The sequence below is a fragment of the Phacochoerus africanus genome, chromosome 4 (assembly GCF_016906955.1).
Source record: "Phacochoerus africanus isolate WHEZ1 chromosome 4, ROS_Pafr_v1, whole genome shotgun sequence".
Classification (NCBI taxonomy): Eukaryota; Metazoa; Chordata; class Mammalia; order Artiodactyla; family Suidae; genus Phacochoerus; species Phacochoerus africanus.
Genome location: NC_062547.1, coordinates 1,750,845 through 1,773,921, shown reverse-complemented (window position 1 = coordinate 1,773,921; position 23,077 = coordinate 1,750,845). Strand labels below are relative to the sequence as shown.

Sequence of the window (23,077 nt, the reverse complement as noted above, 5' to 3'; positions counted from 1 at the left end):
GGGGGAGATGCCGCCAAGCGGACAGACGCTGGCACACAAGGGTGGAGGGAACGACCCAGCCAGGCCTGCAAACTCTGGGTAAAAGCAAAAGCTATCGGACCCCGCCACATAAGCCTTCTTTCCAGAGGCGAAAAGCGAATCCCGCGAACCCTCGCAGGGCTCCCCATCAGGCGAGTGGAGCCTCGGAGCCCTGCCGGCCTGCGCTCGTGGGAACCGGTGTGGGGACAAGGACGGCGGAGAAGAGAGGGCCCCACTCGGAGGCCCCTCCAAGCCTCTTCCACCGCGCAGTACAGCCAGGCTCAAGGCCCCTCGTTCAGGAGGCCCAGGCGACTGCCTCGAGGGCTTGGTGCAGAGGTCACCTCCTCAGGAGGCCCCTCCTGACGCCCGGGGAGTCACGGTGTGTGGACCACAACCGACCGCGACCGTGACCCCGAGGGCGTGAGACCAAGGCGACCTGACCCCTGCTGCGCCCCAGTGCCCCGCGCAGAGCAGGCGCTGCCTGATGAAGGGCCTGCCGTTCTGCCCCACTGCCAGCCCTGCCGGAAACCGGAGGTCCCTGGGGGCCAGGAAGGGCCAACCTACACATGCTCCGAGAGGGACCGCTCTGTGCGGACGGGGCCGAGCGGGACCCTCAGACGGGAGGGCTAGGGGGCGGCCCTGGGCCGCGGCGGCCGTGAACACCAGAGCGTGGACTGGTTTGCTGCGGGGTCACTGCCTGGCGCCGGGCTTTGGGGACTGCCCAGGGAACCGTGGCCAGCACCAGCCCCTCCAATGGACAACCAGCCTTTCCTGCATCCTCGCCGGGCACCCCAGGCTTTCTGTGCTCGCTGACGCCCTCTACCAGTTCATGGAAGCCGCACCCGCCTTGCGCCCAGAGAGGCCGGGCAACCTGCCCGGGGCCACACAGCCGGCCAGCGGTGGAGCAGGGCCGGCTCCACCCCACAGGCCTGACCATGTGACCCCACCGCTTCCCGTTCCCCTGCGCTCCTGACGCTGCCGCGTTATCCTCCCTCGAGCCAAAGCTGGAAAGCTCTTGCCTTGGATAACCTGAGCTAAAGCCCCCTCCAGAGAAAACCAGGCCCAAACAGCACCCTCGCCAGACCTGCTGGGCGCATGGAGACATCGCTCCAGAGGGCCGTCAGTGGGCAGTAAGTGCAGCAAGACGAACCTGCAAAGCCCAGCTGGTAAGGCCCTTCTCTGGCTGGGCTCTCAGAGCCCATGGTCTCAGCCTCGTATACAACAGTCAACAGGTGCAGGATGGGACCAGGGTGGTGGGGGGGCCTGAGGTCCTGCAGACCCTCTGTTCTTAGCTGCATGGCTCTGAGCTTGGGCTTGGCACAGAGTCCAGGCAGAGGAAGAGGGGACCGCCACGTGGGGTCTGAGGGCTGGGAGCCTGGCCCCCCTGGTCCGAGGGAGGTCCTGACACTGGCCCAGCCGCACAGCAGTGCCCACGGGCCTTGCACATGAACATCTGGGAGCCCTGTCCTCACCCAGATGCCCACTTGCCCCCCTGCCCCGGCCAGGAGGCTGTGCTGCCTGAGAAGCCAGAACCTGCCGGATCCCACAGCTAAGGACAGTGGCCAGGTGTCCGCCTCTGTTTCAGATGGCGGCTGAATGCAGGGGCGGCTTCTAGCGTTTTCACTCTAAGTTCTAAATTTAGATGCGGGGGGTAAACAGCCCAGCAGCCTCCCGATTTTGGAGACCCCCAGGCAAGAAACAGAGGAGCCCGTGTTTGCAAAAACTGCTTTTCCCGCCACTCGCACTTGTACACACAAACGCGTTTTGTCCCAAGGGCAAAGAAAAAAGTCTTACCTCCTCCCCCAAACACCTCAGCAGCCAGGCGAGGGGCACCACACTCGGGGGAGCGGGGAGCTCCTGCGCCCGTGTCGGCGTCCCCATCTGGTGGGGGCGGTGGGAGGGGGGGAGAAGAAGGGGCAGATGCTGAGCCTAGAAACTGAGGCTGGGGGAGGGGAGAGGCCTCTCACGAGGCCCACCTGGGACAGCGCCGTCTTGGGCGAAAGTGCCGGCCCTGAAATTCAGGTCCTCCCGGACCCTTAGACGTGAGCCTATGAGGACGGAGGGTCTTTGCCGAAGTGACTGGGTTAGGAGTCTGAAAACAAAGTGGCCCCAGGCTCCTCGGGTGGCCCTACGCCCACTGACCGGCATCCTGGTGAGAGACGGAAGGTGCAGCGTGGCCCAGAAGCACCTGCCTGGAGCTGGAAGGGCCCCCCCACCCCCGCCCCCGAGCTTCCTGGGAGCCCACCTGCAGCACCTGCATCTCGGAGTCCTGTCTGCAGAACCAGGAGAGGACGTGGTGCTGTCATTTTGGCCACTCGGTCTGTGGGACTTGCTGTGGCCGCCCCAGGATGCCAAGGAACCTGCTGGCCCAAGGGCCACAGACACATCCACTCATCCGCCCACTCGCACAGCAAACCCCGGCCGAGCCAGGGGCCAAGGACACTGGGGCCACCCCTGCGGCAGCCACAGCCTGCCCGGCGGAGGGCACATCTACACGCCCTCAGGACCCCCAAGGCGCCCTGGAGGAAACACAGCTGACGGCACAACTCGCGGCCCAGACGCCCCACTTCAGGGTCAGTCCCACACGTGGCCGAGGAGCTGGTCGGTTCCTGCCGAGCCCCGCCCAGGCCCGTGGGTCGGGTGTACAGCGCGCAGGCAAGGCCTGGGCCAGACACGCGTGGAGACCCTGCAGCGCCTCCCGCGCCAGGGCCCGTGGCAGCACCGCCCAGAAAGCAGAGCCCTGGCTTGCTGCCCCCGGTGGGACCCGCAGGGCGTGATGGGCAGGGGACCCGGAGGGAAGGCCACCGCTCGGTGTAGGGCACAGTGGATTTGAAACCCCCGACCGGCTGCCTGGCCTTGCCTGGCATGTCTTGAGCTGTTTGTCCCAGACATGCCAGGAGCACAGCCCATAACTCAAGCCTCGGCTGCTCTGCCTGGACAGCTGCAGGGGCCGCCGGACGCATGGGGGCCGTTTGCCCGGGAGCCCAGCGGCGGGAACAATGGCCAGGCCAGGCCCGCGGTGGCCGGGGCCGGGGCTGCAGCTGACGGCGAGGCCAGGGCATTGGTGCCAAGCTGGGCACAAAGAGCCCGTTTTCCCGGCCGGCGGGCGGATGTTTGCACAGGTGTGCGAGTGGGAGCGCCGCTCACAGGGGCCGGGCCGGGCAGCAGCTCAGAGCGGCCGGGAAGGCGGCAGGCCAGTGCCAAGGCCGGGCACCACTTATCACCCGAGCCGCGGGCCATCACCCACGGGCTTCCTGCCCTGCCAGCCGCCCCCCCAGGAATCCTCCTGGCCCTGGGCAACCTGTCCTTCCAAGGGCCGGCCTGTCACCAGGACACGTCCCCTCCACCCACTGCAGCGAGCTCCCTGCCAGGGCCGAGCCCTCCTGCCAAACCTGCTGGGGCCTGCCACACCTAGCCTATGGGGGCACGGCCTGCAGGAGGACGGGCAGAGGCTAGAACCGGGGCCTTCCCCAACCCGGAGCTGGGTCAGCACGTCCTCACCTCCCCTGAGCAGCCTGGCACGTCTCAAGCTTCCAGAAAAAAAGGCTGACTCAGCGAACGTCAGGAGCCCTGTCGGTCTCACAGGGGCGGGGGGTGGGAGGTGGGGCACGCGCCTGCCTGGGGAGACACAGCTGGATGGGGCTCCCTGCAGCGGGGGGAACCCGGGGAGTGGGCGAGGGAGGGAAACAGGTCGGGTGCAGACACTGCCTGGACCCAGGGCCCCTGGACCCCGGGCCCCGGGCTCCAAGGATACCTTGTGCGGGATGTGGCTCCCCGCACCCCGGGCTGAGTGAGCCCGTATGTCAGCCCACCCCCAGCTCCCACACCCCAGCCCTGCTTGAAGAGGTTCCCGCCAGGGCCAGGCTGCTCGGGCTGTTCTAGGCCCTCCTGGGCATCAGGTCTGGGCACCCAGGTGCACCCACAGGAAGGGGCAGGGCCAGGGCCACAGCCCAGAGGCAGCGTCGGAGTGGGCATTCTGGTGGGCACCCCTGCCCCCCACCTGAGGGTCTGGGCTGCCCCGGGCCCCCATGTGCTGTGTGCCCGGCCAGGGGGCTGCCAGTCACCCCGTGCCTAGGAAGGAGCCCAGGACCTTCTTCCCTCAAGGCCGATGGAGGGTGTGGTGAGGGAGCACCTTCTGTCCCCCGAGGCCCAGACACCCGTGACACTGCGGGGAGCACGCAGCCCAGACGTCTGCTGCTGGCTCGGCCCCTGCAACCACCCGCGGCAAGTCTGAGTGGCCCCCGCACGTCTCCCTCCTCCACCTCAAGCCTGATTTCCTGAAAAGAGGCGCTTGACCCCCCCACGCAGCAGAGAGGCCCGCCTGCCCGTGGGACCGTTCGCCTTTGTCCACCCCTCCTGCAGGCTGCCAGCTGGGAGAGCCTCCAGCCACCCACCCCACAGTCCAGGCCACGTTCAGGCCGAGCCGGGGTGCTGGGAGCTTGCAGGAGGGGACACAGCAGCCCCAGGAGCCCAGCTTCACAGCCCAGAGCCTCCGCCCCCAAGGCGGAACCCGGGGCCGTTCTATGCTACAGAATCCGCAGGCCTGACGCTCCGTCAAAACGCGGGGCACTCTCCGCCTCCTGGGTCTCCCACCTGTCACATATTTCTCTGCCCTGCAGCGCCATGCTCCTTGGCACAGGGACACTCACGGGGCAGGCGCAGGCGGGCCGGGGTCTCGGGCAAGGAACCAGGCTGGAGGTGCGGCCCCTATACGGGCCCCCTGCACACTCCCTGGTGTCCCCTCGGACGTCCCTTACAAAAGGCAAGTTCCAAGATCAAAGCTCTAAGGACCTCAGGGCAGGGACCGTGGGGGCCCTGCGTCCGGCGCGGGGCCCTTCTGTGTGTGGAGCCCTGTGCTGGCCGCTCGGTGAACCACAAAGCTGCTGTGGGCAGGGCTACAAGCCTGGGGGTCAGGGGGCGGAGGGTCTCGAGGCCCAAGGTGAGACACCAGAGCCCCAGGCCCGAGGCTGGGGCCCCATGGTCCCGATGCCACCTGCCCCGCCCAAAGCTCCCGACTTACCACCCCCCACCACAGGGCGTCCGCGTAGCTGCCGAACTCCACTTGGCCGGACTCATTGACAGCGTCCTTCTCGGCCAGGTACACGAAGTAGGAGGAGAAGATGAGGCCCAGGAAGCCAATGTACAGCGTGGTGATCAGCTCCTGCGGGGGCGGCGAGCGGGGTGGGGTCAGCCCGGCACGGACACCCCAGCCCCTGCAGGCCCGTGGCTGCAGGTTCCAACGTTCACCAGAAGTCTGCCCAGGCGGACATCAGACTTGGAGGACTCCCTCGTTTTTGTGACTCATAAAACAGGCAGGTTGGGCCTCGCGCCCCTGCAGCCAGCGCCCTGGGCGGACCCCCCCACCTGCCAGCCCGTCTGCCACCAGTCTCCCCCACAGAGGAGGCGAACCGCTGGCCCCGTGGAGGCTGCGCCTTCTGGGGGCTGTTTGCGACCCGTCCAGCTGTGGATCTGAGCTTCCCGGACCCTTTTCTGAGCTGTATCTCTGCCTCCTGTCCCGTCCCACAGGAGGGACAGGGGGACACACGGTCAGCCCGGCAGGGCGGGAACACCGGCCTAGACCCTGTCCTCCCCCGGAGCACCCACCTGGCGGTGGATGAAGACCACGGAGCCCAGCAGCCTCCAGGTGCCCCCCTGGCGGTCGACGTGCAGCATCCGCAGGATCTGGAGGAAGCGGATGCCCCTGCGGAGGAGCGGCCGCTGCGTCCACCCAGGCCACCCTGAGCCCCCCACCAGCAGCCCTCCCCCACCCCCCCGAGGCTCAGGGTCAGGGCGGGGGTGGCCCCAGGCTCCCGCAGCCCCCGGATGAGCACACAGAGGTCCCCAGACGGTCTGGTCCCAGCCTGAGTCCCCGAGGCGCTTAAGTGCTCGGGCTGGGTCTTGAACCCCAACTCTGTGAGTGCCCTGGGGCTGCGCCCCCACCCAGCACACGGCCCCGCCGCACTCGGCCCACACGGGAGCCTGCAGCCCTGCGTACCTGATGGCTGAGGTGGCGAACACCTGGCCTTTGGAGCCCACGCAGAGGACAACCATGGAGGCCACCACCACGATGAGGTCTGCAGGGGACAGCACCACTGTCACCAGCCAGGCAGCTGGATACCAGCAAGGTGCCTGGCAGTCACATGGCATGGGGCCCAGCAAAGGGGATGTGGAGACGGGCCTCTGTCCCAGGCATGCGCAGAGGCCACCGACCCCACCTCCCCCACCCTGGCTTGCAGGCTGCTGACGGCAGGGACACCCCGGGGCCGCTGGCCTTGGGGTCCTGCCCCGTCACAGTTGGAAGAGTCTGGGGGTCTCCCAGCCCCCAGGGGTCCTCTGCTTGGTGGTGCTCATGACGGGGGTCCAGCTGCCCGACCTCCTTCCCAGGGAGGGTGTCTGGTCCCTGCCTGGACATCTTGGGGTGGGGGGGGTGTTTCTCCTGGGCCAGGTGTGACTCACCAATGATGGAGATAGGCTTCCGGGCAAAGCGCAGCCGGCCCCAGATGCCCACGTACTTGCTGCGGCAGCCCGCTGACCAGAGGCGGACCGCGTACTCCGTCCCGAAGAACACGACCAGGACGATCTCCTGTGGGGACAGAGGGGCTTGCGCTCACCTCGTGGCCAGGCTCTGCCGCCTGCCGAGACCAGGGCGGGCCCCGCACCAGGAGCCTCTGCTGAGATGCGGCCGCAGAAGGGGCCTGGGCCCTGGTCGGCAGCCTCGTCCCCCTGGACAGGCCTGCATCCCAAGCCCAGGTCCACAGCCGCATTCAGCATCCCCGCAAAAAGATCAGACACTATGACCCAGTAGGATTTAGACCTGGAATGCAAGGATAGTTCGATACACGAAAATGAACCAATACAATGTATCTCATGAACCGAAGGAAGGGAAAAATATCAGACGATGTCACAATGAGGACAGATGCAGAAAAAGCGTTTCACAAGATGCAGCACCTTTTGTGATAAGAACAGTAAACACACTGGGAACAGAGGCCAACCACCTCCGTGCGATAAGTGCCATATGCGAAAGCCCCACGGCTGACAGCCTACCCGATCCTGGGAACTTTTCCTCTAAGATCGGGACCAAGGCAAGGAGGCCCACTCCCACCCCATCCATTCCACATAGGACGGAAGTCTCAGCCAGAGCAATAGGCACCAAAGAGAAAGAAAAGGCTTCCACATTGGAAAGAAGTAAATGATCGCCGCTCAGAGATGATACAATCTTACGTGTGAGGAGCCCTGAAGAGTCCACGCAAAAAACCCGCTCAAGCTAATACGTTAGTTCAACAGAGGAAGGGGCGCAAAACTGATCACAAAAGGCAGCTGCACGTCTGTACACAAACCGTAAGCAACCTGGAAAGGAGACGAAGCAACTCCATGTGCATGGGTAGCAGGCGGAGCAGAGGACTCAGGCATTCGCTCAGGAGGCAGAAGACTTGCACGAGGCCAACTGAGAAATGCGGCTCAGGGGAAAGAGGGATGACACACACACACACGGAGCCACGTCCCGTGCGCAGGGGCTGGAAGACTGGACGGAGGTAAGAGGTCGCCGCCACTCGGCTCGGTGCGATCTGCGGGTGCGACGCGACCCCTCTCAGAGCCCTGGTGACATTTTTCTTCCCCCAGAAATAGAAAAGCCTCTCGCATTCACACGGGATCTCAAGGGACCCTGAATAGCCAGCAAGATGCGCTCCATCCACGTAACGGAGCTTTCCTCAGCCTCACAAACGAAGGCCAGGCTGTCACAGGCTACAGCACGGGTGGACCAAGGGTTGCCGTCAGCTCGCTGCCAGCGGCTGCCCGGCCCTGTCCCCCCTTCCCCAGGGAACCCGGCCCTGGCAGGGGATTTCTGCCTCCACCAGGTGACGGTGGCAGGCCCTGCTCCCATGCCTGACCTCCGCCGGCCCCGCCAGGCAGCCCACCGCAAGGGGTCCGCCGGATACCCCCGGATGCCGCCCACTGATTCCCAAGTATCCAGAATTAGGATGAAATGCTGATACTATCAGCCGGTGTCTGGGGCAAGCTTGGGAAAAATGGGAGAAAATATAGGAAAATTTACGGCTTTCCGTTTGCAAGAAAAGTTCTTGGTTTGCAATGTGGAGTTCAGGGTGGGGGGCGGTGGAGAGGGAGGGGCGTGGACGCTCAGGCTCTGGGGCCTCACGGGGGAGTGCCGGTGCCACCTGGGTCCTCAGTTCTGGGGGCGGCAGCCTCGGCTGGAGGGTGGCTGAGCCCAGCAGGGCAGGGCCATGCGCACCGCCCCACCCTCCCCTGGCCAGCTGTGGACGCCGACCCGCTGAGTGAACGAAAGAACAAATAATCCGTCCGACCAAGGAGCGGCCCAGGGCTCCCTGGTTCAAGGGCTCCGTCTTATGCGTGTGTTTCCGAGATTCGCGTCGGGCCGGTTCTCAGGGGCGTGAGGAGCAGAGGATGGCGAGGCCCCCTCGCCGGGAACGGAGGTGGGGTGGGGGGTGGGCTTCCAGCGTTTGGCTGTCCTGACCAGGGCCGCAGAGCCACCACCTCTGGGTCCCCAGAGCTGAGACGCCAGTGCTGGCATCTTCAGAGAGGAGCGCTCAGGACCACCGACGGCCCGGAGGGGGGCAGAACCCCATCACCACCAAAGAGCAGCCCCCGGAGCCTCCAAGCAGCTCTGCGAGTCTGCACGCCATTGGGCTGATCAGTCATTGGCAGGTCTTTTTCTTACTTTGATGCACTTTCTAAAAAGTTACTTAAAATGCTTCTCCAGTTACGCCTTAAGCGTACCTGAAGTGGTGAAGTCTCACAACGGTAGGGTAGCGTCTTAGCTCCAGGGCGGTCTTACGCCAGACCTTCCGCTCAGTGAGTAGCGACCGGGAATGCCCCTCCCCCCACCCCGAATTATCCTGGCCTCGCGCTCAGAGCCACCCCTGCCCTCCTGGGGCTGGTGGCCTGGAGCCCCGGGAACCCCGTCTAGAGGGGAGGTGAGGGAATACTTAAAACAGCGCTAATCCCCAAAGCCTGTTCGAATCCAGATTCAGCCTGAGGCCTGGCGGGCCGCACGGGGCGCTAAAACGGGGCGCTCACCGTGTCTCTGAGCCCAGGGCCTGGCCTGGGGCACTGCCGGTGTGCTGGGCCAGGAAAGAGCCTGGGGCCGTGGGCACAAGCACTTGCTCAGAGACAAGATGGTCACCACCAGCGGCAGCTGTGAGCACTGGGCGGGATGGCTCCAGGGGCCAAGCCCTGGCCAGGACCTCAGGACTGGCCCGCACTCCCTGGGACCCCTGGGGGCAGGTTTCCTGGCCAGCCCAGCCCACCGCCGTCTCCTGGAGCCACCTGTCCACTGACTGGGGGCCAGACAGGCTGGCCCGAAGTTCTGGACCAACGGGGGTTCCGGAATTTTTTCAGCAGAGGGGCCCTGGCTGCTCTGGGCTGGAGGCTGCTGCGGAGGCTCTGGGTGGGCTCAACTGCCCTGTGTGGGTGGGTGGGGTGGGGAAAGGGCCTGCAGGAGGCCTGACCCCTAAGTCATCTCGTGGGGCCACCCCTGGTTCAGGGGACAACACCCCCGTCCAAAGCAGGCTCATGGAATTGCAGGGCTGCGTCCTCTAAGCTCCAGGGAAAGGGAGGCCAGCCTCCAGCCTCAGTGATCCGGCCCCAGAAGAATGACCCTCCCCCCCTCCCCTGCCCCAGCCGCCCTCCCTGCCCTGAGTCCCCTGCACCCCCATCCCCAGCCGGGGCAGGCCTGTGGCCCTAAGCAGGCCCTGGGGAGCCAAAGAGTACTAAGCTCCCCCCAGAGCCTGCCAACTGCTCTGCTCAGTTCCCCCACGCCCCCTGCTCAAGCCATTGCCCTGGCTGCCCACTGCCCACATGAAGGGTCAGGGCTCACCCTGGCCCCTCAAGATCCCCCCACCTGGTCCTGAGGGCTCCGGGTCTGGGACCCTGTCCTTCCAGCCCCCCACCCCCGCCAGGTCCTTCCACCCTTGTCCGTCCAGCTCAGGCACCCACAACACCCGGGAGCGCCCACCCCCTACACCTGACTTCTCCGCTGATAACGGAGGCGGCCAGAGGCCCCTGTCTGAGAGAGCACCACGTGAGGCCTGCCTGCCCGGCTGCGAGCAGGGGTCAAGGATGCCGGCCGGAGCACGGCCCTGAGCTCTGCCCCACAGATATGGGGAGAGGGGCCGTCCTGGGGTCAGGGATCTCGGCTAAGACCTCAGTCAGCAGAGGGGCAAAGGGCCCCCTCCCACCGGGCCCCTGTCCCTCAGGCAAAGCAAGGTCGCCTCCCAGCTGCAGCCGGCCTCATGGACCAGGGCCTCTGCGCCGGCCAGCCGCTGAGATGCCGAGAGCCCCCGCCCCGGGAAGGGCTGCGTCTGAGCCGCCATCGAGCCCCCCATCCGGAGGCCGTGCCCCTCCTCCCAGGGGTTTCGGTGCAGGAAGCCGGAGCAGACCGTAGGCTCCCCACGTGTCTCACGAGCAGCAGGTGTGGGGGGCAGCTCTTGGCTGCGTTATTCGGCTAACTTAGAATTGTTTCTTACAAAGGTCCCAACAAACGACTCAACTAAAAATGGGTACGAAGCTGGAATGGGCAGGTGTCTAGAGAAGACCTACAGACAGTCAGCAGGCACGCCAACGAGGCTCAGCACCACCAACCACGGGGCAGACGCGACCAAAACCACAGTGGCACAGCCCCGAAGACCCTTCTGGGCGGCTCCTCCCGGGGAAACGCAGTGACACGTGCTGGCGAGGATGTGGGGAGCCTGGAACGTTGTGGGCTGCTGGTGCGGGTGGAAAGCGTGCTGCCGCGGCGGGAACCATGCAGAGGTGCCTCCAAACACTAAGAACAGGAGCACATGTGATCCGGCGGCCCCACTGCTGGGGTAGCCCCAGAAAAACCGAAGGCAGGATGGCAAAGATATCTGCACGCCCACATTCACGGCCGCATCTCCACACCAGCCGGCAGGTGGAAGCAGCCCCCGAAACGTGGTCCAGCCACACAGTGGAATATTACTCAGCCTTCAAAAGGAAGGAAATCCTGACTCAGGCCGCAGCGTGGAAGGACCCTGGGGACAGTGTGTTCAGGGAAAGATGCCAGTCACAGAAGCGCAAATCCTGCATGATTCCACTCAAATGAGGTCCCAAGAGGCGTCAAATCCGTGGAGGCAGGAAGCAGAGGGTGGGGGCAGCGTGTTTAACAGGGACAGTCTCTGTTTGGAAAGATAGAAAGTTCTGGAGACAGCAGTGTGAGGTTTCCTCAAGAGTCGCACCGCGGAACCGTGTACTTAAAAGGGGTCAAGATGCTAAGTTTTGTGTTCTACGTGTTCCATCATAATTTTAATAAAAAGAAGGCTTATCGGTGCTTGCCAGGGGCTGGGAGGGAGGGATGGGGAGCAGCCGCTGAGGGGCACAGGGATCCCTTTGGGGGCGATGATGAAGCTCTGAGACCAGACAGAGGTGGGGGCTCTGCCCAGCGTTGATTGTGCATGAAACGGTCACCCGCAGAGGAGGTGCGTTTTGTCACAACAGAGGCCCCATGCCCCGGGCGCTCTGCAGCCAGGCCTCTGCCCTGATGCCCTTCTGGGCAGAAACACGCAGCCTCACAGCGCCCTGAGCCTCGGGCTCAGCATCCTCGACCCGCTGTTAGTTTCCTGCTAAACCAGCAAACCCAGCCTGGCAGTGGCCTGCATGCCACGTGGGCGCAGAGTCCAGGCCAGGCTGGACCCGGGCGGCTCCCTAAGCCCCGGAGGCAAAAGGCGCGGGGCTGAGCTGAGCACCGCCTGGGGCCTCGCTCTCCACGAGGTCATCCCGCTGCTGCGCAGAGAGGCACTGGGACCCCTACTGGCCCAAGGTCGGGGGCACAGCCCCGCCTGCCTTCGGTGTTTCGGGGTAACTGTGGCCGATGGCAGATCTGCAAATCCCAAGTCAAATAAAGGGTTAGAAAAACAGGTGCTTATCTGGGCCTCCAGGCCCGGGCACGGGGGGAGGCGGCGGATTCCTTGGCCGTGTCGTAATCCCCGTGGCCCCGCCGCTCCCCCCGCCCCCAGATGGAGGAAGGGCCACGAGGTGGCTCATGGGCTCTTCCCTCTACGGCAGCTCCTGAATCCGCCTCGTCCCCGGGAAGACTGTGTCTGAAGCCCGCCGTGGTTTGCGGCTCGCGGCCTGGGCTGCCCGCGACGCCTGATTCAGACGCCCTGGGAACACATCCCCGCGGAGATGCATCCCGGGGTGACAGGGGGCGCGACAGGGTGGTTAAGCCCTCGAAGTGCCCGTGCTCAGAGCCGGAGGAAAAATTCTTTCTTTTGCTGAGCAATAAAGGGAGCCTCACAGCGCCCGCCCCTCACCTGTGCTCAGCGGTCACGGCCCTAGTATCTTTCTAATGGAAAAATCAATTTTAAAGGGAGTTGGAAGATGAACTGTGGGGAATTGGGGTTTGTGGGATGGCACAGCCGGGGCAACTGAAAGCGGGATTTGGGGTCAAGGACGAAAAAAGGCGCAGCGCCCTCCCAGACAGCCCCGTGGACGCCAGACATGACCAACTCAGGGACAGAGCCGGGGACGCTTTGCAGGAACTGTCGGTCCCCTGGAAGGCTTCCTTGGTGAGAAGGACACCCGTGCTTTCCTGGGTAAACAGGATTTCACCAGACAGACGGGGGCGGGGGCTGGGGGACAGGGGGGGCCAGACCATGCCTCCTACCAGGGCCAGGGCACAGGTGACCAGGGTGAGGTCTCTGGAAGAGGTGGGGGCCGCCCCGCCCTGGCTAGAGGTGTTCCCGCGGGGGCTGTGGTCCTGGTCGGCGGGCTCTGGGGCCAGCTGTTCCACCTCCACGTGGGACCCAGTGAGCCACAGAGGGAGCCGGTCTCAGCCTTCCCGGGAGGGTCAGCTGGCCGGAGGGCAGCAGCAGGCGTGCAGGCTGCTCAAAGGCCCTTTGTTCGGGGGCTGCCTGTGGCCAGCTGCTCCCAGCCACGCACCCGTAGGGAGGGCCAGGGCTTCCCGGTGACATGTGCTGGGCACAGCTGGCCCCCCCACCCCCGCCCCACAGTGAACACTGGCCGCCCGTGGAACAGCAGCCCCCAGCCCAGCTGCCCGGCGTGGGGCTGGGATCCTGCCCGGCCAGGACTCTGCTAGGGAACTGACCACCGCCCCCTCTCCCCGGCCAACTCCCTTTTCCCCGTGGGGAGGCCCTCTGCTTGGCTGCGCCCCCTCAGTGCCACGACCCCCCCCCCACATATGCAGCTGACAATTTGACCCTGGGCCCCGAGCACCCCGCCTCAGGTCCCAGCAGCCCGAGGTAGCCCTGACAGGGTCCACTCCCTGCTCCAAGTGGCCCAAGGGCAGGCACTGGGAGCCCGAGGGGTGGCCCTGCTGCCCAAGGGACATCCAGGCTAGGACAGAGGGCAGGCCAGGCCCGAGAGCCTGCCCTCTCCCACGAGATGGCGACCTCCAGGGCCACCAAACACCAGGGGTTGGGACCTGGGTCAGCCACCCCATCCCTCCGTGCTTCAGCGTCCCTGCCCCTTCCTGACTGGCATCCACACCCACGTGCCATGAACCCTTTGCTGTCCCCCGGCCTGAGCATATGTGTCCCTCCCCAGGTAGCAGCACTCAGCCCAGCCCAGCACAACCCTCCCCAGCTCTGAGACCTTCTGAATAAAGGCCACCCAGCCGCAGAGGGGAGAGTGGCCCGTGGTCACCTGGCTATCACGCGGGCAGACGGTGCCCGTGCCCTGCCTTGGCCAGCTGGGGTTACAGGAGACTCGTGTGCTTCATGAGGCGCCTCCAGCCCCGGGGACCCAGCTCGCCGCCCCAGGCCCATGTCAGTGACGCAGGGCGCCCGCGTGCCACCGGCTCCCCTCCTACCCTTGTGTCTCCAGCTCAAGCCCGACACCCGGCCGGCGTGGGGGAGGCCGATGCAGCGGGAAGAGGGCCCCGGGGGCTGGCAGTCTGCTCCAAGCCCAGCACAGGGCTCAGCACGTTCTGATGAAGCAAAGCCGGCACATCACCCCGCTCTGGAGTGCCTGGCAGAGGGCGGCAGCCAGAGGCTTTTGGTAACTGTGTGTGTCTGCGCATTTATACAAAATGCCATCTCTGTATGTTACTGTATCGTCCTCTGCTTTTCATGAGCGAATTTCAACCTTCCTGTAGGGAGGACACTTGTAAATGCAACGAAGCCACTGGCAACGGCATGAAAACCATAGATGTCCCCGGGGCGCTGGGCACGGGGGCGGGCCCCTGCGGGCAGAGGGGCTGCCTGTCTCGTGGCCCTCGGCCTGCATCCTCCACTGGGGCCTCCTCTCCCTGACGGTCACTTAGGAGGGCGTTAATGCCCAGAGAGCTAAGCCTGGGTACCTCTGCAAGCCTTTATTTCGAATGGACTGGGCTTCCATTGGAGGATCGCAAGTTTTCAAAGCGTCTTGAGTGGTTTCACGGCCACGTAAACTGATTGGCTTTCCAAGCGGCCCCTGGCGTGCCGAGATAAAACATCTTGGTTATTGGGCTCCACCTCTAGGGCCGGCTTAGAACCGCGGTCCTGAGCGTGTTGGGCACCCCTCCTACCACCTCCCGGCTCTGGAGGGGCTAGAGCAGCAGACGAGGGCCAGGCGACAGCCCCTAGGCCTGTCCGCCTCCCGCTCCCTCCCGTGAGGGAGCCACACAGCCCCGGGGAGGAGGCACCCCCGGACAGCTCACCGTCCTCGAAGCGGGGCCTGCAGCCCCAGCCGGCTCCAGGCAGGGTGGAGGGGAGCGTCCCCACGGGGCCCGGCCCACCCTGCAAAGGGCGAGCGCCGGTGACGGGTGTTGGAAGGAGCCAGATTCAGGGATGCTTCTTCCATGGCTGTAGATAACGGGGAGCATTTGGGCTTACCGCTAGAATCTGAAATTGCTCACAATCATGACACGTGACCGTCCACGCCTTCACTTATCTTCCAGCTGCTAGAAAAGCCCCATCCTGAGAGCGAGGCATCGATCCTCTGAGGAGCGCATCCGACCCGCGCGGTTCCAGGAGCTTTTGCTTTACATGGTGTGTCACGTTCTCTGGCGCATAAAAGCTTGTGGTTGTGTCTCCTCTGGAAACGGTGCCTTGTCCCGGCTGGTCTCGGCACTGACCCCGAAGCCGTCTGCCCCGCTTTCGTGATTTCCTCTTGTGTGCCCCGGCCTGGCATCGCTTTGGCCGTCTCTTCGTTTCTCAACGGTCATTACCAGGGCGCTCAACGGAATTCCTCCCAACAATGGATTGGAAAACCCTCTGCCAGTCTCTGCCTTTTAACAGAGGGAGTCAGGCCATTCGCACTTAGTGTACAATTGGGCACATCCGGCTTCTTCCCACCTTCCTCGCTTTTCGCCATTTCATTTTCCTTCATTCTCTTTGTAGCTGCCACTGCATCAGCATAATACATAGTCCCTTCTTTCTCATGAATTTGGGATTTCACTGACCTCGTCCATTCCGTCACTGTCATCTTTCAGTCTCTTGACTCAAAACTAGACCTGCTCTGGCCTAGAATCAATGTCTACTGCAGAGTTTCCCCTGTGGCTTTCTCCCCACTGAGGCCGGAATTGGTGTGGGCTTCCTTCCCATCCATGGCTCCATGGGTCATCAAAACATCTCCATAAAGCCTCTCCAATGCGGCTTTCAGGGACCCCAGGAAAACCCGCACTTTTGGCAAGAATGCTGCCTTCAGCGTTCTCGCTGTGGTGCCGCAGGTCGAGGATCCGGCATTGTCTCTGCAGCAGTGTGGGTCCCTGCTGAGGTGCAGGTTCAATCCTTGGCCCGACACAGTGGGTTAAGGATCCTGGGTTGCCACAGCTGTGGTGAAGTTCAAAGCTTCAACTCAGCTCAGTCCATGGCCCGGGAACTTCCACAGGCTGCTGGCGCATCCAAAAAAGAACACGAGTGCTAACGTCACCTTGCAATCACTTAGCCTCCTAAGATGAGACACGGGGGGCGGGGACAGGCTGGGGGGCAGGTGTGGCAGGCGGGGTCTCGGGCAGGACTGAGTCAATTGATGACTTCGTTAGGAGACGCCTACTTTCCTTCCTCACCGCCAGCCACTCTGGCAACTGCCAGCTGTGCCCATGAGGGATAGTGGCCCCACCACGGCTTCGGCATCCCCAAGACTCTGGAAACCAAACAAAGTAATGTGTGTCTTCTTCCTCTTCTCAAGACGTGAAACTCCTCAGGGGCCTGCACTTCGGAGTCTGGGAAGAGCTGCCTCCCAAGCAGAGAGAAAGAAGGAAACCTCCCAACCTTCCCTCCTTCCTTTATTCGTCCTGGGCCAGCCTGCCGCCCCCAACACCCAGCCCCCCGCAGCTGGATCCCTTGTCCACCCAGCTGCACCCACCATGCCCCGGCCCCTCCAGGTGCCCCACGTCCTTGATGCTAACTCAGAGCCTGCCACCGACCACCGACGCCTCCGAGCCGCTCGGCTCACCATCCGCTGGGCACCTGGACCCCCAGGCCATGCCCAAGGCCGCCTCCTCCAGGGGAAGAGCAGACAGGCTGGGGTGGCGGCCTCGCCCACCTAGCCTCCGTTCTGTCCCCGGCAGCCACCTCCTTCCTGCTCTGGGCCTTCACCTTTGTGGCTTCTCCCCGAGCCTCAGCCCCTTTCTCCTTGGTGCCACCTCCACAGGGGCTGCCCGCTCATGCCCACCACCAGCTTCCTCCACCGCCCGGTCCTCCTGTCACACGGAAGCCGCCATCGTCACATCCAGTGGAACACAGGGCTGGAGCACAGCAAGCTCTCCTCTCACCCCGGCTGAGTTCCCGGCTCTGAGCACAGCACCAGGCCCAGGACCTGGGCTGGGCCTGAAGTACGCCGGGCAGGGAGGGTCCCTAAGGGTCACTCACTGCTCACGCCAGAACAGGGCAGGCCACAAAGAGCCCCACTCGGGCACTCTGCAGGGTTGACCTGTGTCCACACAGAGGCCACACGCTGAAGTCCGGACCCCTCGGAAGCTGCAGATGGGAGTGGTCAGGACGAGGTCACCAGGACCTGACCCAATAGGACTGGCGGCCTTAGAAAACGGGACACAGATACACAGGACAGTGTCGCACGAACACGAAGCTGAGACCAATCTGGTGATGCTTCCACAAGCCAAGGCATGTCACTAACTGTCACAGAACCACCAGAGTGGGGGACAGGCCCTGCCAGATGCTCGCCTGTGGCCTCAGAGTCACCAACCCCGCTCACGCCTCCACCACGGCCTCAAGGGCACCCTGAGCTCCAGCTTGTCACTAAGGTCAAGCCAAGGGCTGGACGGGGGCCCCTGGGGACGTCCAGGCTGTAGGCCCCAAAGCTTTGTCCTCCCAGAAGGGGTCCCAGGACGTGGGCAGCCGCCTCCCTAGGCAGCAGAAAAACCAAGCTGGAGGCGGCATCCCCGGCAGAGGACAGCAAATCCCCACTTTCCCCAGCAGGGCGATTCCCGTCCACAGGCCCCTGCACGGGGTTTCTTTTCAGCCCAGGAGCCTGGCTGCTGAGGGCTGCGAACGGGAAGAAGCCCACCCCTCCGATCACCCGCGGGCCCAAACTTCTCAAAGGGTCTCATTTAAGAATCGACCCCCAGCTGGAAGTCCACCGACCCGGAGCCTCGGGCATAAGAACCCTTCCTCATGAGCCGCTGGGAAGCGATGAAGAGGTTCGGCCTGCAGCGTGGACGGCACACCAGCGCTTCGGCGGTGGCCGCTCCTACCCACCCACAGGCACGCGTGCGCGCGCGCGCGCGTGTGTGTGCCCGTGAACGCGTGCCCTGCGTGCGCCCGCGTGCGGCTGTGTGACTGTGCACGTGAGCACGTGCGCCTGTTTGAGCTGGTGCAGGAGTGCGTGTGAGGTGCACGCGGTCACGCCTCTGTGTCCTGACCGCGAGGGACCCACTCTGGGTCCACATGTCTACAGATTTTAATGACAGGCGTGAACTTAAACAGCTTTTTTTCCCTCTCCAGGAGTGTTTGACGGGATCGGGAGGCAATTGGGCACAGAGTTTGCTGTTTCACAGCTGAGACGTGAGCGGCTTCCAAGGTGGCTGCTCTAGGGCTGAGGTTTTCAGAGTGATAGCCAGAGACACGGGCCAACTTGCCGTGGACGGGAAGGCCGGCTGCTTGAATGTCATTCCTCCAAGAAGGGGCTGCCTTCCTGGGGAGCAGAATTGGGAGGCACAGCCCCGTCTGATCTTCGTCCCCCGCCCCCCCCCATGCCTCTGCCCTACTCCCCTGACTGTGACCTGTTGCCAGAGAGCCGAGCGGTTTGGGAGGGGACTTCAAGCAGCTCTGGGCCCAGAGCCTGTGTCCCCTCTCAGGGCCCTAAGGTGGTCCCCAGCACTCGGGCAGCCTGTGCAGACATGGCAAACCCCGTTCCTAGGCCATCGGGGAGCGACGGCCCTTCGCGAGACGGTCTCGTCTCCGGGCTCTGGGTCTCTGGCTCCTTGGGGAACAAATGCCTTCAAAGGCACGAACTATCCAGAGTGTTGAGAAGAAATAGATAACGGAAGAGCCCTGGATCTATGAAAGACACTAAATTCCTAACAGAAAACTTTCCCACAAAGAAAACGCCAGACCCAGATGGCCTCGCACGTTCTATCAAACACAGAAATACAGGGATTCTGCACTAGCTCTTCCCACACCGAAAGGCTGGGACCCTCCCCAGCTCATCCTAAGAGACTGGCGTTACCTCGTGCCAAGAGCAGCGAGGTAACACGCAGACCCAGACAGTCCATCGTGAGCAAAGCTGCAAACGTTTTCTGCACCGTTTTAGCAGCTCAAGCACAGTACTGCCTTCTTTTATAATATGCATCACGACCAAGTGGGTTTGACGTTAAGAGTTCAGGGTTGGTTTTCAACCACCCAGTCAGTGTGATGCCCCAGAGTCAGAAAGAAAACACAGAGAATTATCTCAAGAGATACAGAAAATGCATCTGACAAAATCTAACAGCCATGCTCGCCATAAACTCCATTCCCAGGAAACGAGGAAGAGAAGGAACTTTCTCGGCAGACAAAGGGCACATAGGAAACCTTACCACCGTGATCACGCTTGGGGGCCCCCCGAAGATCCAGACCCAGACAAGGAGGGCAGCTCTGCCCTCTGGACCAAGTCTCGCCATGAGGCCCCAGGCGGGGCCTCGGGCAAGGAGGAGAAATGAAAAAGCACAGCGATGGAAAAGGAGACATGAAAACTGACTTTTTTTGGGACAAGATCACCTCCATAGAAAATCCTAAAGCATCTACCAAAAAAAAAAAAAAGAAAGAAAAAAAGCTTCCAGAAGGAGGAAGGTTAGCAAAGCCACAGGACACACTTAGCAACAAACGATCCAAACGTGAAATCGAATGAACGATAATCCAGCATCTCAGTAGCTTTAAAAACAAGAAATACTTGGTGACAAGTCTCACGAACTGCACCCGAGACCTGTGCGCCCCCCAACCTGGAAAACATGGCGGAGCGATACTAAAAAAATATCCAAATAAGTGCAGAGATACTGGGTTCAGAAAACTTGGCCTCCTGAAGATGTGCTTGATACCTGAATTCATCTAACTGCTCGTCGCAGGGCTAATCAAAATTCCAGCAGGACTTTGGGGCAGAAATTAACACACCGATTCTGAGATTTACATGGAAATGCAAAGGACGAGAATGGCCAACATACTTTCGAAAATGCACAAAATTGAGGGATTAACACAGCCTGATTTCAAGGCTTACTACAAAAGCCACATTAATCAAGTCAGGGTGGTGGTGGCAGAACAGATTAGAAAGTCTAGAAACAGACCCACGCAGATGGTTGACTGATTTTCATCAAAGGTGTCAAACTAATTCGATGGAAACAAAGAGCTCGAAGGAATGGATAACCACGTGCAGAGAGAGTCCGCCCGATCCGTACCTGTCACCGTCCATCAAATTAAACTGGAAACGGATCACAGATCTAAACAGAAACGGAAAACTCTGAAATGGCCACAGAAAACAAGAGAAAACGCTCTGTAACCTTGGACTCGGCAAATAGTTCTCAGAACACAAAAGCCTGAACCTTGGAGGGAAAGGGAAAAAAACTCCCCAAAGAATTGGACCTCCTCAAAATTAAAAACTTCTGTTCTTTGGAGAGATGCTGTGAAGAACGAGCAAAGAGGAGCCCCAGATTGGGAGAAAATCGTTGCAAAACAAAACCTGCTCATCGAAATCTAATCTCTAGATGTCTATGCAGCCTCTAGGGACAGCCCCCACGGCTCGCTGATGGCGGCCGGGGACCGGGTCCCTCCGACGAGCAAAACACTGAAGCGCCACTTGGTCCAAAGAGACATCTGAGCGGCCCGCGAGCCCAGCGAGGTGCCCGCCGTCACTCGCCACCGGGGATGGTGGTGAAAACCGCCGGACCGAGCCGCACACCCATGAGGAAGGCTGAGACACGAGGTGCCGGCGGGGACGCGGTTCGATGGAAACCCTCGGACGGGGAGGAAGGGAAGCGGAGCCACCGTGGAAGCCAGCGTGCAGTTTCTTAGAAAGGTCAGCGCACATGTAGCCCAGCGTCCAGCATCTCGCTCCCAGGGATTTCCCGAGAAAAATGAAGACATATGACCACTCAGAAACCTGACTGCTGTAATCAGGGCAGCTTTAATCATAACAGCTGAAAACTGGAAACGGCTCAAATGTCCATCAGCCTGCGAACAGATAAACAAACTGTGGTACATTTTATCCTTTCCAATTAAAAGGAAACAAATTACTGAACGCAGGCCACAACAAGGATGAAGCTCAAATGTGTTCTGCTCCGTGAAAGAAGCCAGACACAGAGGCTACAGAACTCAGAATGCCTTTCACATGACGTCCTGGAAAAGGCAGGACCCTGGGGACAGAAAACATCCGAGATTGCCAGGTGCTGGGGGCGCGGGGGCGGGGGGGCTGCCAAGGACACAGAGGGACTTTCGGGGTGGCGACTGGACCATGGTAAGCGCTTGCCAGGGCGCCCTGAGCCGGCCACCTGAGAGGAGAACCTTCACGGCACAAAACCCGAATCAAAAATGACAAGGAATCAGAAACACCACGAGACCAACCGAGGGACGGATGAACCCACGGGTCGGCTTTTACAGGACGAGTCTGTATCCTGAGAGGAGCGCTAAGGCAAAGCTCAGGCTGGGGAGATTTGGGTTTAACCCACCCTGAGGGAGAACTTGGGCCTTCCGTCTGCCCAGATGGATGCCCGGCCTCCCCCACCCCTGCTGACGGCTGCCCCGAGCCGCCAGGGTGTGAGACGCCCCCCACTCACCTCCCCCAGGTTGCCCTCCTGGGTAAGAGCCCTGGGGATGGGGCAGTGGCCTGGCCCCGCCCAGCTTGCTGACCCCTCCCTCTCTGTCTCCCTCGCACGTCAAGGGCCCCCAAGGGCGGCCCCTCAACCCCACTTGGAATCATACCCAGGCCCCGGGCCGGCTCGCAGGAGATGCTCAGTCCCTGAGCCCAGGTGACACCCAACCCCACTGCCAGGTCACCCACCCCACCCAGTGTCACCTGTCACCCTCCTCAAGGCCAAGGAGGAGCTCGAAGACTCCTTCCGGAAGCTCCTGAGCCCGTTTCCACCCCAAAATGCTCAGAGCCACCGCCATGCCCCACTGGCCTTTGGAGGACCCGGCTCACGTGTTCACTGGGTACCCCCAGCACTGACCCCATGCACACACTGAGAGGCCCCGAGGGGACCTGCCACCCTGCACCCCCAGCCCCCAGACCTTGGAGCACGTTGGCTTCTGGCACCCACGCTGCTCCTCCAGCCCCCGGAGCAAGGGTGCCCCACCTGAAAGGGCCTCAGCCTCGGCACCACGGGCCCTTCCCCGCGAAGCCCCCCCACACCCCCACACCGAGAGCCCCGTGAGAGTTAGGAGGGCACAGGGAGTGTGGAGGGCAGGCCTCCCGAGGACGTGACATCCAAGCTCCAGCCCGAAGGTCATGGACGAAGGGCCTTGGGAAGGACCTCAGGGAAGCCCGTCAGGAGGAGGCCCTCAGGGGCTTGGCGCAACGCAGGGGACTGGATCTGATTGGCGATTGGCCCTTTAAGGAGGTCTGTCCTGGCCTCCAAGCCCTGGGCGATGGTGAGGCCTGGTGGGGGAAGGGCTGGGGGCAGCACACTCGGGACAAGGGACCAGGGACAGCAGAGATCACGGCCCGGGATGGAGGGAAGGCCACGCCCAGACAACGGGCACGTGTGGCCAGGCCCTCAGCCACTCCACCACCCGCTCCCCCCAGGACCCAGTGCCCAGGTCAAAGAGCATGACCTCTGACCCCTACATAGCCGAGCCAGACGCCCCCCCCCCCACCGGCAGAAAGACACCTGGATGGCCTCGGTTTTGGGATGCTCAGCCGGGTTCATGGCCGAGGGGCGTGGCCACCCCTGGGAAGGATGAACATCCCGAGAGGTCAGGCCGGAGAAGCTGGGTCGGCGTCCCGCCCGGGGGTGAGCACCCCCGCTCGGGCCGTGTGCGGTGACCCTGGTGGAGCACGCGGCTGCTGGAGCCGGGGCCTCCCCCTGCCCCGGGCCGAGCCAGCGCCGTCGGCCTTTGTAGACTCCAGACGTGAAAAGAGCAGCGGCGGCGGCCGGGCTCCGCGGAGGGAGGATTATTGGCCGGAGCGCAGAGGCGCCGGGGCAGCGAGCCACTCCGAGGGACCCCGCCGGGCACGTCAGCGCACATTTGTCAAAACCCACAGAGAGAACGAGCCCCGAGCGGCCCCCCGATGCGAGCGGGGGCTTGAGTTAATGGCAAGGCATCGAGGCTGGCTCATGGGTTGTGTGCGGGGCCCGCGCCGCCGGGCGGGCAGGACGGGCCGCTGCGCCCCCGGCTCCGCTCCTCTGTGAGCCTCAAGCCGCGTCCACCATGGCCAGACGTGCGACAGGGTTGAGTCGGGGAAGGAGGGTTTGTTGGCACCCCCGTCCAGCCCTGGGGTGGTGCTGTCTCTGGCTGCTCTCTCCATCCGACAGGGCGGGGGTGTGGCCGGGAGCCTGGCTGTCCCCCCCTGGGGCCACCATGGAGATGCTCGCCCTCCGGGTCTGTGTCATCACGGGCCAAACCAGGAGTAGCCTCCCCAAGCCCGAGTGTCCACCTGCCCCTACCCGCAAAGCGGCCTGGGGCCCCCCTGCAACAGCCTG

General features: G+C 62.9%; 1 protein-coding gene across 1 annotated transcript in view; it reads right to left on the bottom strand.

The window, feature by feature from the left end:
• The window catches only part of KCNQ1 (potassium voltage-gated channel subfamily Q member 1), a 314,470-nt gene that overhangs the window by 222,424 nt on the left and 68,969 nt on the right, over nucleotides 1-23,077 (bottom strand). The window contains exons 3-6 of the mRNA XM_047774975.1: nucleotides 6,475-6,601; nucleotides 6,014-6,092; nucleotides 5,623-5,719; nucleotides 5,039-5,179 (exon numbers count right to left, since the gene is read on the bottom strand). Coding sequence (XP_047630931.1) covers nucleotides 5,039-5,179; nucleotides 5,623-5,719; nucleotides 6,014-6,092; nucleotides 6,475-6,601 — 444 coding nt within the window. The remainder of the gene's footprint in view (nucleotides 1-5,038; nucleotides 5,180-5,622; nucleotides 5,720-6,013; nucleotides 6,093-6,474; nucleotides 6,602-23,077) is intronic.